This window comes from Phycodurus eques, chromosome 19 (assembly GCF_024500275.1).
Source record: "Phycodurus eques isolate BA_2022a chromosome 19, UOR_Pequ_1.1, whole genome shotgun sequence".
NCBI classification, from domain to species: domain Eukaryota; kingdom Metazoa; phylum Chordata; class Actinopteri; order Syngnathiformes; family Syngnathidae; genus Phycodurus; species Phycodurus eques.
The window spans coordinates 17,677,747-17,690,107 of NC_084543.1; the positions used below are offsets into that span (position 1 = coordinate 17,677,747).

General features: G+C 44.4%; 1 protein-coding gene across 1 annotated transcript in view; it reads left to right on the top strand.

Moving 5' to 3' along the window:
* The first annotated feature begins 1,016 nt into the window (after positions 1-1,016).
* LOC133417787 (probable JmjC domain-containing histone demethylation protein 2C) overlaps positions 1,017-12,361 on the top strand; it is a 109,773-nt gene continuing 98,428 nt past the window's right edge. Inside the window, 1 exon segment of the mRNA XM_061705892.1 lies at positions 1,017-1,407. Coding sequence (XP_061561876.1) covers positions 1,252-1,407 — 156 coding nt within the window. The 5' untranslated portion in view covers positions 1,017-1,251.

Consider the following 12,361-nt stretch of genomic DNA (forward strand, 5'->3'; position numbering starts at 1 on the left):
CTCAAATTGGGAGTCACTGCTTTATCGTCAGGGGGAAAAAAAAAAATGAATTTGGATCAGAAGTGAGCTCGAGGGTGGCTTTCGTATGTCGATGATGAGCTAGGAGCCGACACGCGTGTCGTGAGCCCTTTACGTGTGATGTGCATGTTTGCGACGCCATGCGGATATGCGCACGCTTTGTGTGCAACGGGTGTGGGTGATGGATTCGTAAGCTACTTGTTATTCATGGAGGCGGCTGCTGCAGTCTGCAGCGGTGTTCGGGAGATTCCCAGTGGAGATGTTCTGGTCGCACGGCTTGTCTGGGATGCCATCGATGGACCACAGTGGAGCAGAAATCTACTTCAGTCAGCATTCATATATATATATATATATATATATATATATATTCTTTTTTTTAACTGGTCATCTAAACCTCTGCGCACTATCGTACAAAGCTCCAAAAAATATTCCACCTCATCTAATAATGGGTGCCTGTGTTCAAGGCAGTGGGCCCCTATCCAGTTTATTACTCTCGTAAGTGTGTAATCAAAATGAACCAATTTGAACTACCAAATTGGCACAACGTGCAAGTAAGTGTAGCATTTTATTTTATTTTTTAAATGCTTGCATTATTTTGGAAAATTATGACTATATTGAAATCTCTATCTATCTATCTATCTATCTATCTATCTATCTATCTATCTATCTATCTATCTATCTATCTATCTATCTATCTATCTATCTATCTATCTATCTATCTATCTATCTATCTATCTATCTATCTATCTATCTATCTCTTGTAGCACATACAAGTATTGTTATTAGGTTCGCGGGCAAACTAGCCAAGATTAGGGGAAAATAGCGCGGATTTTGGCGGAGGGACAGTATCGTGCTGCGGTCTGGGAATGTTTCACGATCCAGCGGAGAAACACTCGCACGAATTGGAGCTGTGATGCGGTTCAGTGTTCCACCGTTTTTTTTTCTTTTTTTCTCTCTCTTTTTTTTTTTTTTTTTTTTCCAAGCCATGAGAAAAGGGACTGACGTTCGAGCGGGTGGAGACTGGAGACTACTACGTTTAAATCCCACGGGTTGTTTGCCCCTCTAGCAGCGAATTGCGTTCGTTTTTTTTGGTGGTTCCTTTTCTTTCGGGTGGTGGCGTCCTTCAGAGCTCTTTAATGTCGTAATAAGCTGCTCAGCAAGGGCGTCGTAGTTGGGAAGTTTTTTTTTTTTTTTCTTCTCTTCCGAGGGAGGGTTTTCGGCCAGCGAAGGGCCATGGCTTTCGAGGCTCGGCCGGAGCTCGTCGGGAAGAGGTTCCTCTGCGTCGGCGGGGACGAGCCGCCAGAAATCGGCGACATCGCTCGGTGGCCGTGGAGGTCCGGCGTCATACGAGCTGTGAACCATCGAGGCAGTGACAATCTCGACCTGACGGTAAGGGCGGAAAAACAAAAAAAAAAAAACGCCGTCGTCGTCGTCGCCGCCGCCGCCGCCGCCGCCGCCGCGCTTGTTTGTAACATGCAACGCGACTGGGCGAAATGTCGGTGGTCGGTGGCTGGCCAGCAATGCAGTAGTAGTAAGGCAGACATTATTGGGTGCGTGTGTGTGAGTGCACTTCGTCTTACACGTCTCGGCAAATAAAGTTTGCTTGCGAGACCACCACAAAGCAGGCCAACGTGGAAAGGGCGCATTATGGAACGGCGGTCTACCCAAAAAAAAAAAAAAACCGCTGCGTATGTTATGACGTGTTGGAAGAAGACAATCAGAGGGGCGAGCTTCGCTTTCTGGCGAAATAAACGGCAATAAGCAAAAGCCGCCGCATCTTGTCGTGTTCAGAAGGCAGATGCAATTGCAAAGCATGTGAAGGAATTTCACTACCGAGCGGCTTGGACGCTTTTTAATCGGCTGTATGCTGCGAATCAGCTGACCGGGTGGGGGGGGGGGGATATATAGTGGGGGTAGTGGGGTTGTCTTTCCCTATTTAGCCCCTTATCCGATCGAGATTGGTTTTCCTGCTCGGACCCAGGACCCCTTCCGAATATCCTCGTCAAGCCATCAAACTGGCTCGCCGCAGGCCGAACAATGGGCACTTGTCGCCTGAAATCTTGCCTCGCATCTCAAATCACCTTGTTTAGACCCCCCCCCCCATTGCAATGTGTTGAATCTTGAAAACGTGCAGTCGTACGTGGGCAATACTTTTCTTCACCTCCGAAAGAAGGGATCGACAAACGGCGTTAACAGGCCAAAACCAGCAACAAGAATGAAATATTTGCCCCGGCAAGCCCTTTGCTGGCAAATGGTTCTTCATTGGTTTCGGCGTGTCACGGTTGCACGCAGGAGGACACGGACTGGCGTTATGAAGTTGAAATTGTCACAAGTCAACATACGAGGTTATCGTCAGACAGTAACAATACATAAACGATTCATATCATTCATGATGGGTAAGTATGATTATTCACCCATACATTTTCGATATCGGTTTTCTTCATTAGCGTCGCGGGTCAAACGGTGCCCGTCGATGCTCTGCGTACGCATGAAAATAGATCAGAACATTTTGAACGTTCTGTATGTCCTTGACGTCCTACTTCCATGCCTCAATTGTGTTGGAGAGAACGTTCACAAATGTCATTGGCCAGAGGGCCTGCTCTAAATCTTTAAGTTCCCTGACGATTAAAGCGAAGGGCACATGTTTTCTTACACCTATGAATAAGGCGAATTTTTAATCGTGCAAAATCACAGTCGACGTAGCGGACAAGGCTCACTCTGTGAGTTTGTTGTGTCGTACGCGTATTGTGTACCTCTGAAGGGGGGGGGGCGGGTTTGCGTAGTTCTATTCGCTGTGAAAATAAAGCAAATTCCCCAAAGGAAACCCCTGTCGAAGTCCGTGTGTCATACGTTGAGACGCTGAAGAGAAACGGGGATTAGCCAAGTCAAATTTATTTGGGCCAAGTGTTTCACACACAGAGCTCCCCTGCTACCCCGTCTGGAGCATTGAACACGAGTGGCAAAAACACTAATAAACACCTCGAGTGTGGTGAATTATTTCGAGCGGTGTGCACAATTCCTGGGAAACTAGTCACTGTTTCGTGAGTCTCTGTAAGCTCCCAGGCGATGAACCATAACATGGGCTCTGTCCATATTGGTGCGCGTATCCCGTGTAGACCACGAATGAGCTTTTAACTGGAGTCCGTGCCAGCTGACTTTGGGCGAGAGGCGCGGTACACCACGGACTGATCGGCAGTCAATCGCGGGGGCACATATAAATAGACACCCGTGCGCACTCGCGTTTACGTTTTTTTTTGCAATGTCGGGTCATCAAATAACATTTTGATTGGATTTTTTTTTTTTTTTAGCGATGAGGATTGCAAGTGTATTCTCTCATGTCCACGGTTGTTCCTCAACTGTACAGTATGTTGTTTGTATCAGGCAGTAAACACTCCGAGCTTCCCTAATTCTCGTACAATCGGTTCTTGTGCGCGCTGTGATTTAGACGGTGAGTCGTGTTCTGGTTTAATGCCATACAATGGGGCGCCTCTCATTAGCAAGAGGCTTAACGAGTTTAGTAAATACAGTGTAGAGGGATTGGAAGAAGTGTGTCAAGCCAAGCTGTCAAGCTTTTTGTCAAGGGGTCTCTGGTTAGATGGACCAGTTGTACCACGAATATTGCAGACTTGTGAAATAGGCTATTTATTACCTAGGCGTAATAGCCCTCTGAATTGTAATCACGAGGTGGCGAATGACCCCCCCCCCCCCTTATAGATAGCTAGCTCGATAGATATATATGTACTTCATTAAATCTCATGAGGTAAATGGAGTTGACAACGGCTCATTTCAAAGAGAGTCAGCGACTCAAAATAAGTGTTTGGGCTATCCAGGCCCAGTTCATCTTTACAGTACAGCATTCCCATGTTAATCTTTAATCACACGAAAGCCTTGAAGGATACTTTGAAATACTCGAATACTTTGCGCTCGGTCTGTTCTGTTGCACGGAATCTTGGACCGCGACACGCTTGTGGACACCAGCAATATGTACATGTTTTTCTTCAGTCTCCATCAACACTTCCAACTCAACCTGATAGCCACTGCATAAGGTATCTGCTCACATCATATGCTTATCATATGTACTTTTGACCATCAGTCTGTCGCTCACCCTGCCCCAAGTGGAGCAGGGTTCTAGACCTGCTCCAAATGTAAAGTACCTTGACATAGCATCTGTTGTGAATTGACGCTACGCCAATTGACGTGACTTACAGAACCAATTTTGTGAACAAACAAAGGCTGGTTTTCGAAGTTGTAATATTCCGTGTTCAGTCATGCGAAGATAAACTCGGGGATATTTTGTAAATCTAACTAATCGCGAATAGAAAGTCATCACAAAAAAAAAAAATGCGCATACCTCTAACCTCGCAACCTCCCATATTACATAACCACCATAATCGTCTTGTTTGACAGTGAATGGAAAGAGACGATTGTCTGGCCTTGCCTCCAGGAGCCTTTTGTTTTCCATAACAGTCTCCTTTGTATGTTTGCGTGCGGACAAGTGGCTCCACTTCGAGGTTTGCTTTTCACGGCTGCGGCCCTCCGTTCACGCTGCGGCTAATCAGCAGAAAATGACAGCAGCCATATATGCAGGGCGTTGCAGTGCAGCAATGTACACAGCACGATATTTCTACGCCACGTATGAGCATGTGTTGGCTTGTGAATGGCAGCTTTGTTTGGAGAACACACACTTTGCCGGTGAGGTAAAAAAAAAAAAAAACAAAAAAAAAAATCTAACGCTCTGCTTGTCAGTTTAAGATCAATTGCTCATTGAAATATCCCGTCATAAAGTAGGTTACACACGATGGTCGCAAATCATGTGTATGCGAGTAAAAATTGAATGTGATTTCGCAAGGGGGGGGGGGGGAATTTATATTAGGAATGGGATTAATAAACTGTTTTAGCAATTTTTGATGGTGTACCGTATTGGCAATTCTATGTTTAGTACATTTGGGTCATTGCTCCGTCAATGCAACTCCTAATTGATTTCCCAAGCGCAAGTCGAGCTGCGCGTTATTACGACATGTATTGCAGTGCGTTATAAAATCGGAAACTGCACTACGACCTCTATTGTTAACATCGTCATTTTAATATGTGGGGTATTCGGTTAGCTCTGCTGCTACACTAATGGAGCGTCAGAGACTGTCAGACAACAACCGTTGCATTTCCAGTACCAGTAGTACATCATCCTTTATCCTTACTCTCCACGCTTTGTGTGTGAGTGTTTTTTTCCCCCCCCACTGCCTCACAAAAGGATTGCCGAACGATGACATCGCCATCAAGTTTTCAAAGTTAATCTCATGTACGTATGTTTCCTTCGACACCAGAAAACACAACTTGACAGTTGTCGCTTTTGAGGCTCATTTTATTGCTGCAGTATTTAAAACACAGCGTTGTGCGTTGGTCAAAGGTAGTGGGAGTGTTGTGTTGGTGTCGGGTGTGTTTGTTTGTTTTCTGTATGGTTCTCCACTGCTGCACAGCGGTTTCATATATTCTTTACTTGATCAGCACCACATTGTTTCTAATTTGGAAGTTGCCAAATTCAGTCGGAAGACCGCTAACCACTCAGTCGCTTTGGCCTTCAAAATAACAGGCCTAGCATAACCTCCGATCCCCACCCCCTCCCAGCTGTTGCGCTCTTCGGTGGATGAAGAAACATCTGGTGGATGTTATCATCCATGATGCTTTGCTGCTCACCCTCGTGGTTAAAGGAGTCAAACTTTGGGCTATAGAAGACCCAATAAAATCATTAGCCTCGGTAGTATAAACGCGAGCCTTTCGTCCACCCAATCTGTTGTCGTGTGAACACCGGCTCAAAGGTTTAGGGAAAATTATTAGCGATGTTGTTTCGCAAAGAATCGTGTCAACTACGCAAAGGTGTTTTTGAAACCCATTTTCAAAAGTCATATAGTATAATTCAAAGGCTTCACACCCATCGCTTCAGCACAGTGCAACATGATGTACGATGCACAAAATGAGTCCGAAATAAAGGGGCTTAATCGTGTGTTAAAATGACGGAACGAGTTGCTTGCCATGACATTCGCATTACATGTTATCCTTTCTCTCTCTGTGAACAAAGAACATTGGAAGTCAATTCCCATATCAAGTGTAATCTGTCCAACAAATGCACTTGTTGGCGTTTCCTCCTGCAGCATCCAATTCAAAGAAATGCAAATCGACAGTTAATTAGGTCGAATGAGTTTCAGGGAAGCAGATTTAACTGCGGTGTTGCCATGTGACAGCCGCACGTTTTAGAAGGCGCTAGGCTCGCATTGTAAGTGGATACAGCGAGTGAGTGGTTTGTTTTCTGGTGCCGAAGCAAACAATGTAATGTGAAGCCAGGATGGGCTGAATTGCCCGCTCGCTTAGGCTACTTGCTGGATGTCCCCTCCCCCATCTCTTTCCAGCTCTCCTTCTCACACATGCACACACACACACACACACACACACTGAGCTCCATTGCGCTACATAAGTCAGCCATAAAGTCTCCTATAGGTTCACAGGATAACCCTGGGAATACATTACAGCCTACTACGGAACAGCTGTTGGGATACTGTGCTTTACACTTTGCATTCTCATCGCATTGCAGCGGTGAAGTTTGCATTGTAGTTATGTTTTCCTTCAACCAAATAAATGATATTTAGAGAGATGATTCAAAAAAAAGAAAAAAAAAAAAAGAAAATCATTCTAACCCAAAACCAGGGAACTTAAAGCATATAGAACGATGCGGACCCCCAAAGTGATGCGTGTTCGATTTATTCTGTACCTCATTCACAAACACATATGTCAAGAAATACTGATTTTCCAACGACATTATACTTTTATACAGTTTTGTTTGTCGACTGCTGTTTTCTTATTGTTTGCATTTTCAGTGCGACAAAACAACCATTTAACAACCAGACATTTACACACGCACTTCATTTGTTGTTTTGAAAGACATGCGTGCTCAAGGTCGATCAGGCCGACAAGGGAATACATCATGATATATTAATTTTATATAATTGTATCTATAAACACTACACATACACAGGTAAGTGATTCACGACAGTGGGATTAGTATTTTTTTTATTTACTTTTTTTTTTTCCCCAGTTGAGCTCAGCTGCGCCAAAGGAGAACTGTAGCGTACTGTGACTCATTCTGCATTTCTTTGCGAACGACCAATGAGCAGCCAGCGTCAGGCAGCGCCGCGCAGACGGGGGAGGGACTGAGCCGAAGTGTGCCGAATGGACCGGTGAACTGAACGCGAACTCGGTGCACTGTCAGCCACGAGCGACTCGGTCACTGAACTTCGCCGTTTCGCGAGCCGCCGAGGGGCGACGTACTCGTACGTATGCAGTGAACTGTCCTGCCATGAGTGACTCAGGTTATGAGTGATTTGAACCATTCATCCCGACCTCCTTGCACACATACATATCATCCGCTCTGTGTCTCTAATGCGATTATTAAAGCCTTTTTTAAAAAAAAAAAACAATAGTAATAATGATAATAATACATTAAATTTATATAGTGCTTCGCAAGACCCGGCAAAGACGCTTTACACTAATCAGATGAGAGTGACAGTAAGGTAGGTGAGCAGGAAGCCTGGGTGGACGTAAGGGGACACGGAAGGATACGTGCGGTACCCGAGCTCGTCGCACGCATGTTAACGAGTCACGACCGAAGCAGGGTGTTCGAGAGCTCGCTGAGAGAGAGCTAGGCAGGTGATAACCCACCGCCCTTTTCTAGTGCACGATAGGTGACAACCAGCAATGCAGCGTCCTTCGGTGAGCGTGTCGAGTGAGCGTAAACCTCAGGGCTGAATCATAAACTGAATGAGGAAGCACTTGGTGTGAAAAAGAACTGAACGATTCTGTGAAGAAATCTTTTGAATGAATCTTTTTAACGGACTGATTCTAGTGATACAGTACACGCAAAAGAACTGCCGTGCACGTCACTATTGTTTTCCTTGTGTCCACCTCTGACACAACGCCCTCAATTTTTGCCGTTGCGAAATTTCTTTGAATTTTTGGGGCCATGTCTCGCAAACAAGGCGGCACGGTGAACGACTGGTTAGCACATCGGCCTCGCAGTTCTGAGGACCCGGGTTGAAATCCGGCCGATGATGATTTTGCATAGACACTGAACTTTTGCGAAGAGTAAGAACATTTCTACACATTTATGAGTGAATTGAACCCCGGTCCCCAGAACCGTGAGGGGCAGATGTGCTACCCAGTTGCTCACTGTGCCCGCGACGTATAACTTGTACAATTTCATTGAAAAAATATTTTAGAGAGGGGAACAAAAAACGGAACAACTGAGATACTGTAATGTGGTTGCACAAGTGTGCACACCCTCTAACACACTTGAGACCACCATTGAGAGTGCCTCTGTATAACCCAAAATATGATTCAGCTATCAGGTTTTTTTTCTGTGGTTTTTTTTTTTTTTTTTTTTTGTGGTTGCGTCCTGTCAACAGTAAGTAAGATATTTCATTGTATTGTAGCGTCTTCAACGGTGGTCAATCAACAGACCTCTCTAATTGAAACAACCATAAGGTGCCAGACCGTACAAGGGAGTTTTCTAAAATGCTTGGGCTGGTGCGAGATAAGTGCATCAGAAGGACGGATTCTTCCTTGGCTGTGTGTACAATGGACTGCAGGAAAAAGGAACATCCCCTTTGTCGGCTAACATCATTCGAGAGAAGGAATGCCACGCTACCAAAAATTCTTAAAGCAAAGCCTCGACAACACCAACGCAGAAGAAGCAGGACCATCGGCACCATCGATGTAGCTCATTGTTTTACACCAGACTGCGCTGCCACAGTAATTCCTCCTCCTCCTCCTCCTGCTCGTCATCTTCTTCTTCTTCATCATCATCAACAACAACAACAAAATCATCATCATCAGAATTGTTGACATGTATGTACAGGTACTGTACATTGTGTATGTGCTTAGCAGTAAGCTGTTTCCTGCATTATTTTTTTAAGGGAGTGTAGCAATGTTGTAAGATGTTGGTAAGCATTTAAAATGCCATTAAAGTGTCTTGGTGTCTTCACTATTTTCGGTCGGGTTTGGCGCCTTTGGCCCACAAAGCGTGGGATCCACCGTAATACTGACAAAAAGTTAAGGATATTCGGCTTTTGGGGGAAATTTCAGAATGACCCTAATATCACCTTTTGAAGCGAACTTAAATTTTTTTTTTTTCGCACAAATTGCTGTTCTCTAATAAACAGTTGAATGGCAAAAAACACAACAGATGTTTGATTGTGTTGATTTCATCGTATTTATTTATGAAATTTGTACTGGCCAGGCCAGCGTCTTGGTGACCCAGCACAGCGCCGTACCGGTCACGGGCCATTGGGTCACCATTAAAGACCCACGAAAGAGGCCCAAAAAAAAAAACGTCTTGTAAATTTAACACGCGACAGAGAAGAGTGTTTTTAAAAAGTCTGCCAAATCTGAATGGATAAAAAAAAAAAAAAAACATCAACATGAATGTAAAATAAGGCTCTGAAAGCATGATATAATAAACAGTGTTGCCACAGTTACATTGAAAAAGTAAGCTACTTAAATGCTGGATCAGACTACAAGATCCATGTGGTCTTTCACAATGGGCACTATGTCACACTACTACCATAAAATCTTGCCGTGTTCTGATACCAATGTAAAAAAAGAACAGAAAGATGAAAAACGTGGTGTCGTCACCGGTGCTTAGGAGTGGGCTGGCCATTCACGAAGGGCTTGAGGTGTGGTCACATACTTTTAATACAATATGGATCGCAAGCAGACAACATAATGTGAAGTAGCGTATCAAGCTCGTGCTAGCACTAATGTTTGTACGTAAACACGCTGGCATTCTGTCCAGTCATGCTCTAAATCTTCGGTAAACATTGCTTCGCGCGTGTGAATAAATGTTGACAACGGCTGGCAAGGGAGGCGGAGCGCCAGTCACAACACGCAATCCTATTGGTCCCAAAAAATCAAACATGCTAGACTCTTCATTTTGGTGTGGTAGGGCTATCGTTGGTCGTGGATTATGTCACACGAAAAGAAGTTTTGTTGTTGCCAACAAAATATGTCGCGATAACTAATCGGGCTAATATTGGGGCTAAAATCCTGTAGTCTGATCTAGGCTTGACTGATTACTTGAGCTTTAAAGTAGTTGAGTTACTTTAATGATTACTTGATTTCACACCTAACTAAGTTAGATTACAAGTCACTTTTTCGTTACTTTCAGCAGCTGGCAGGTGGCAGGAATATCACTTATCCACAGTACAAAAAGAGCATTAGCTTTACCGTACTCATCCATCCATCCAGCCATCCATCCATTTTCTGTACCGCTTATCCTCACTTGGGTCCTGGGCGTGCTGGAGCCTACCCCACCTATCTTTGGGCGAGAGGCGGGGTACACCCTGAACCGGTCGCCGGCCAATCGCAGGGCATCAACCATACCCATTACTTGGTAGTATACGCCACACAGTCATCACCATGAACCAATCATTTCAAGAGTGTAGTTGAAGCCACATCAAGTGAGCTACGTAGTGCAAACTTGGCATGCCAAATACAGTCAGTACCCAAACATGTGAACAAGCACAGCATTCTCAAGTACACGTCTCGAAAGATTCTTAACTGATAAGATAGACGGACAGACGGACGGACAGAACAAGCAACCCTGCATTTTGTTTTCGGTCTTTGGCTTCCGTGCGGGTCCACGAAGGCAACTGTGTGTGTGTGTGTGTGTGTGCGTGTACGTAAATATGAGAGAGTGGCGGTCAGATGTTGGGCTTGGGGAAAGAGACAGGACTGCACTTAAATGTTTTTTTTTTTTAAAAGCATGATTCCGGCCAACAGTACTCATTTTATTTGCATTATGAAGTTGTTGGAAGCTTTTCCTGATTCCGTCCCCCAACAACACACAGGCACGCACGCACACACACTTGCTGCCACCCTTGTAATTTTGGTGCGAAGAGCGAGAAAACCTTTTTTGTTACCGGCGACAAGTTTAGCAGCTGTTTAACTATCAACGCTGTGGGTGATTGACATGGTAAGAAGCACAAACGCTCACTTTTCATTGTAAATATTATTTCGATATTGTTAAGTCCTTCAATGGGTCAGTCCTTACGTCCGTGACGATTTCTGACCGCTCGCTTTGTTTTTGTAAGCAGTGCACATCGGCAGTGACATGCATGCTTTAAACAAGCAGTGAGTGTGCATGCACGTGGAGTGCTTGTTGACAAAACACTATTACCAACTACTTGCTGATACGTATGTACTGTATCGTCCACAGGCTCCAAGTTAATTTTGAAAAACTTTTTCCCGTGGCAAACTTGAGCTTGCCCTGTATCGGTCAGGTGCACTCAAATGTTTGCTTTTCGGTTTTATCAAAGTATTAAATCTCACGGTGCGATAAATATTGCAGTATTGTGGAAATGCTCGCGGTATTGCAAGGAAGGTTGACCGTACTGGTGGGGCAAAGAGGTGAAAGCAGGAATACCCCCAAAAAAATCTAACTCTTTTTCTTGCTCCCTGAGTCCTTCTCAATAGGCTTTTGTGGTTTTTGTGGATTTCCCCACAGGTTTTTGTGAAAAAGACATCTTCACATCATATATTACTTTCCCAGTGTTTATATTCGTGTACAGTACCTCTAAAATGCTATTATTGCTGCCGCAATAATTATGCTTTGGTCACAATAACAAAACTGCCCATTGAGAAATTGTCCACTAATTTAACAGAATTTATTGTCATCATTTTTTCAAGTTGGAACGTTAGCAATTGCTGCCATTCTAACTAACAATAAAAAAACGTACTGCCTGGTTACAATGATTTATTTGCTTGAGTCAAGTCAGAAAGGCAGGAACACTCTTAAAGGGAATGCAGGTTAAGAAACAGCCAAGTAACGATCAATAAAATAATCACGGGACTCCTCCCCAGTTTCTTTTCCTCTGCCTAGTGATATTGTAAAATGATTTGTTTTTCGGAGCAGCCTCTTTTTATTTTGAAATGTACACATTACATTTGAGGAGGGAAGGATGTAAAACGAGTGATTCTTGCAGTGATTTTATTATTTCATTCTGGGACGAATGGAATATACAGGAAATTGCGTTGGTATCTGGTATAACGGGAGTTAAATAACGGGAGTTAGAATCGTTACGCCGTAGCATGTTGCAACGCAAAAGCAGTCCTCTCAACGCTGCGCTCATGCGGGCCAGTCAGCCAATCAGTGTATTTCTTTAACTGCACATACATGGTCAGATGGGTTACGCGTCCAATCGGGTGCGTTCACACTCAAATGAGGAAGTGAAGCGCCGTAGCAGCCTGGCCAAGCGGCTCGGCTGAATATTGTGGCCGGCACGGCGGACGACTGGTTAGC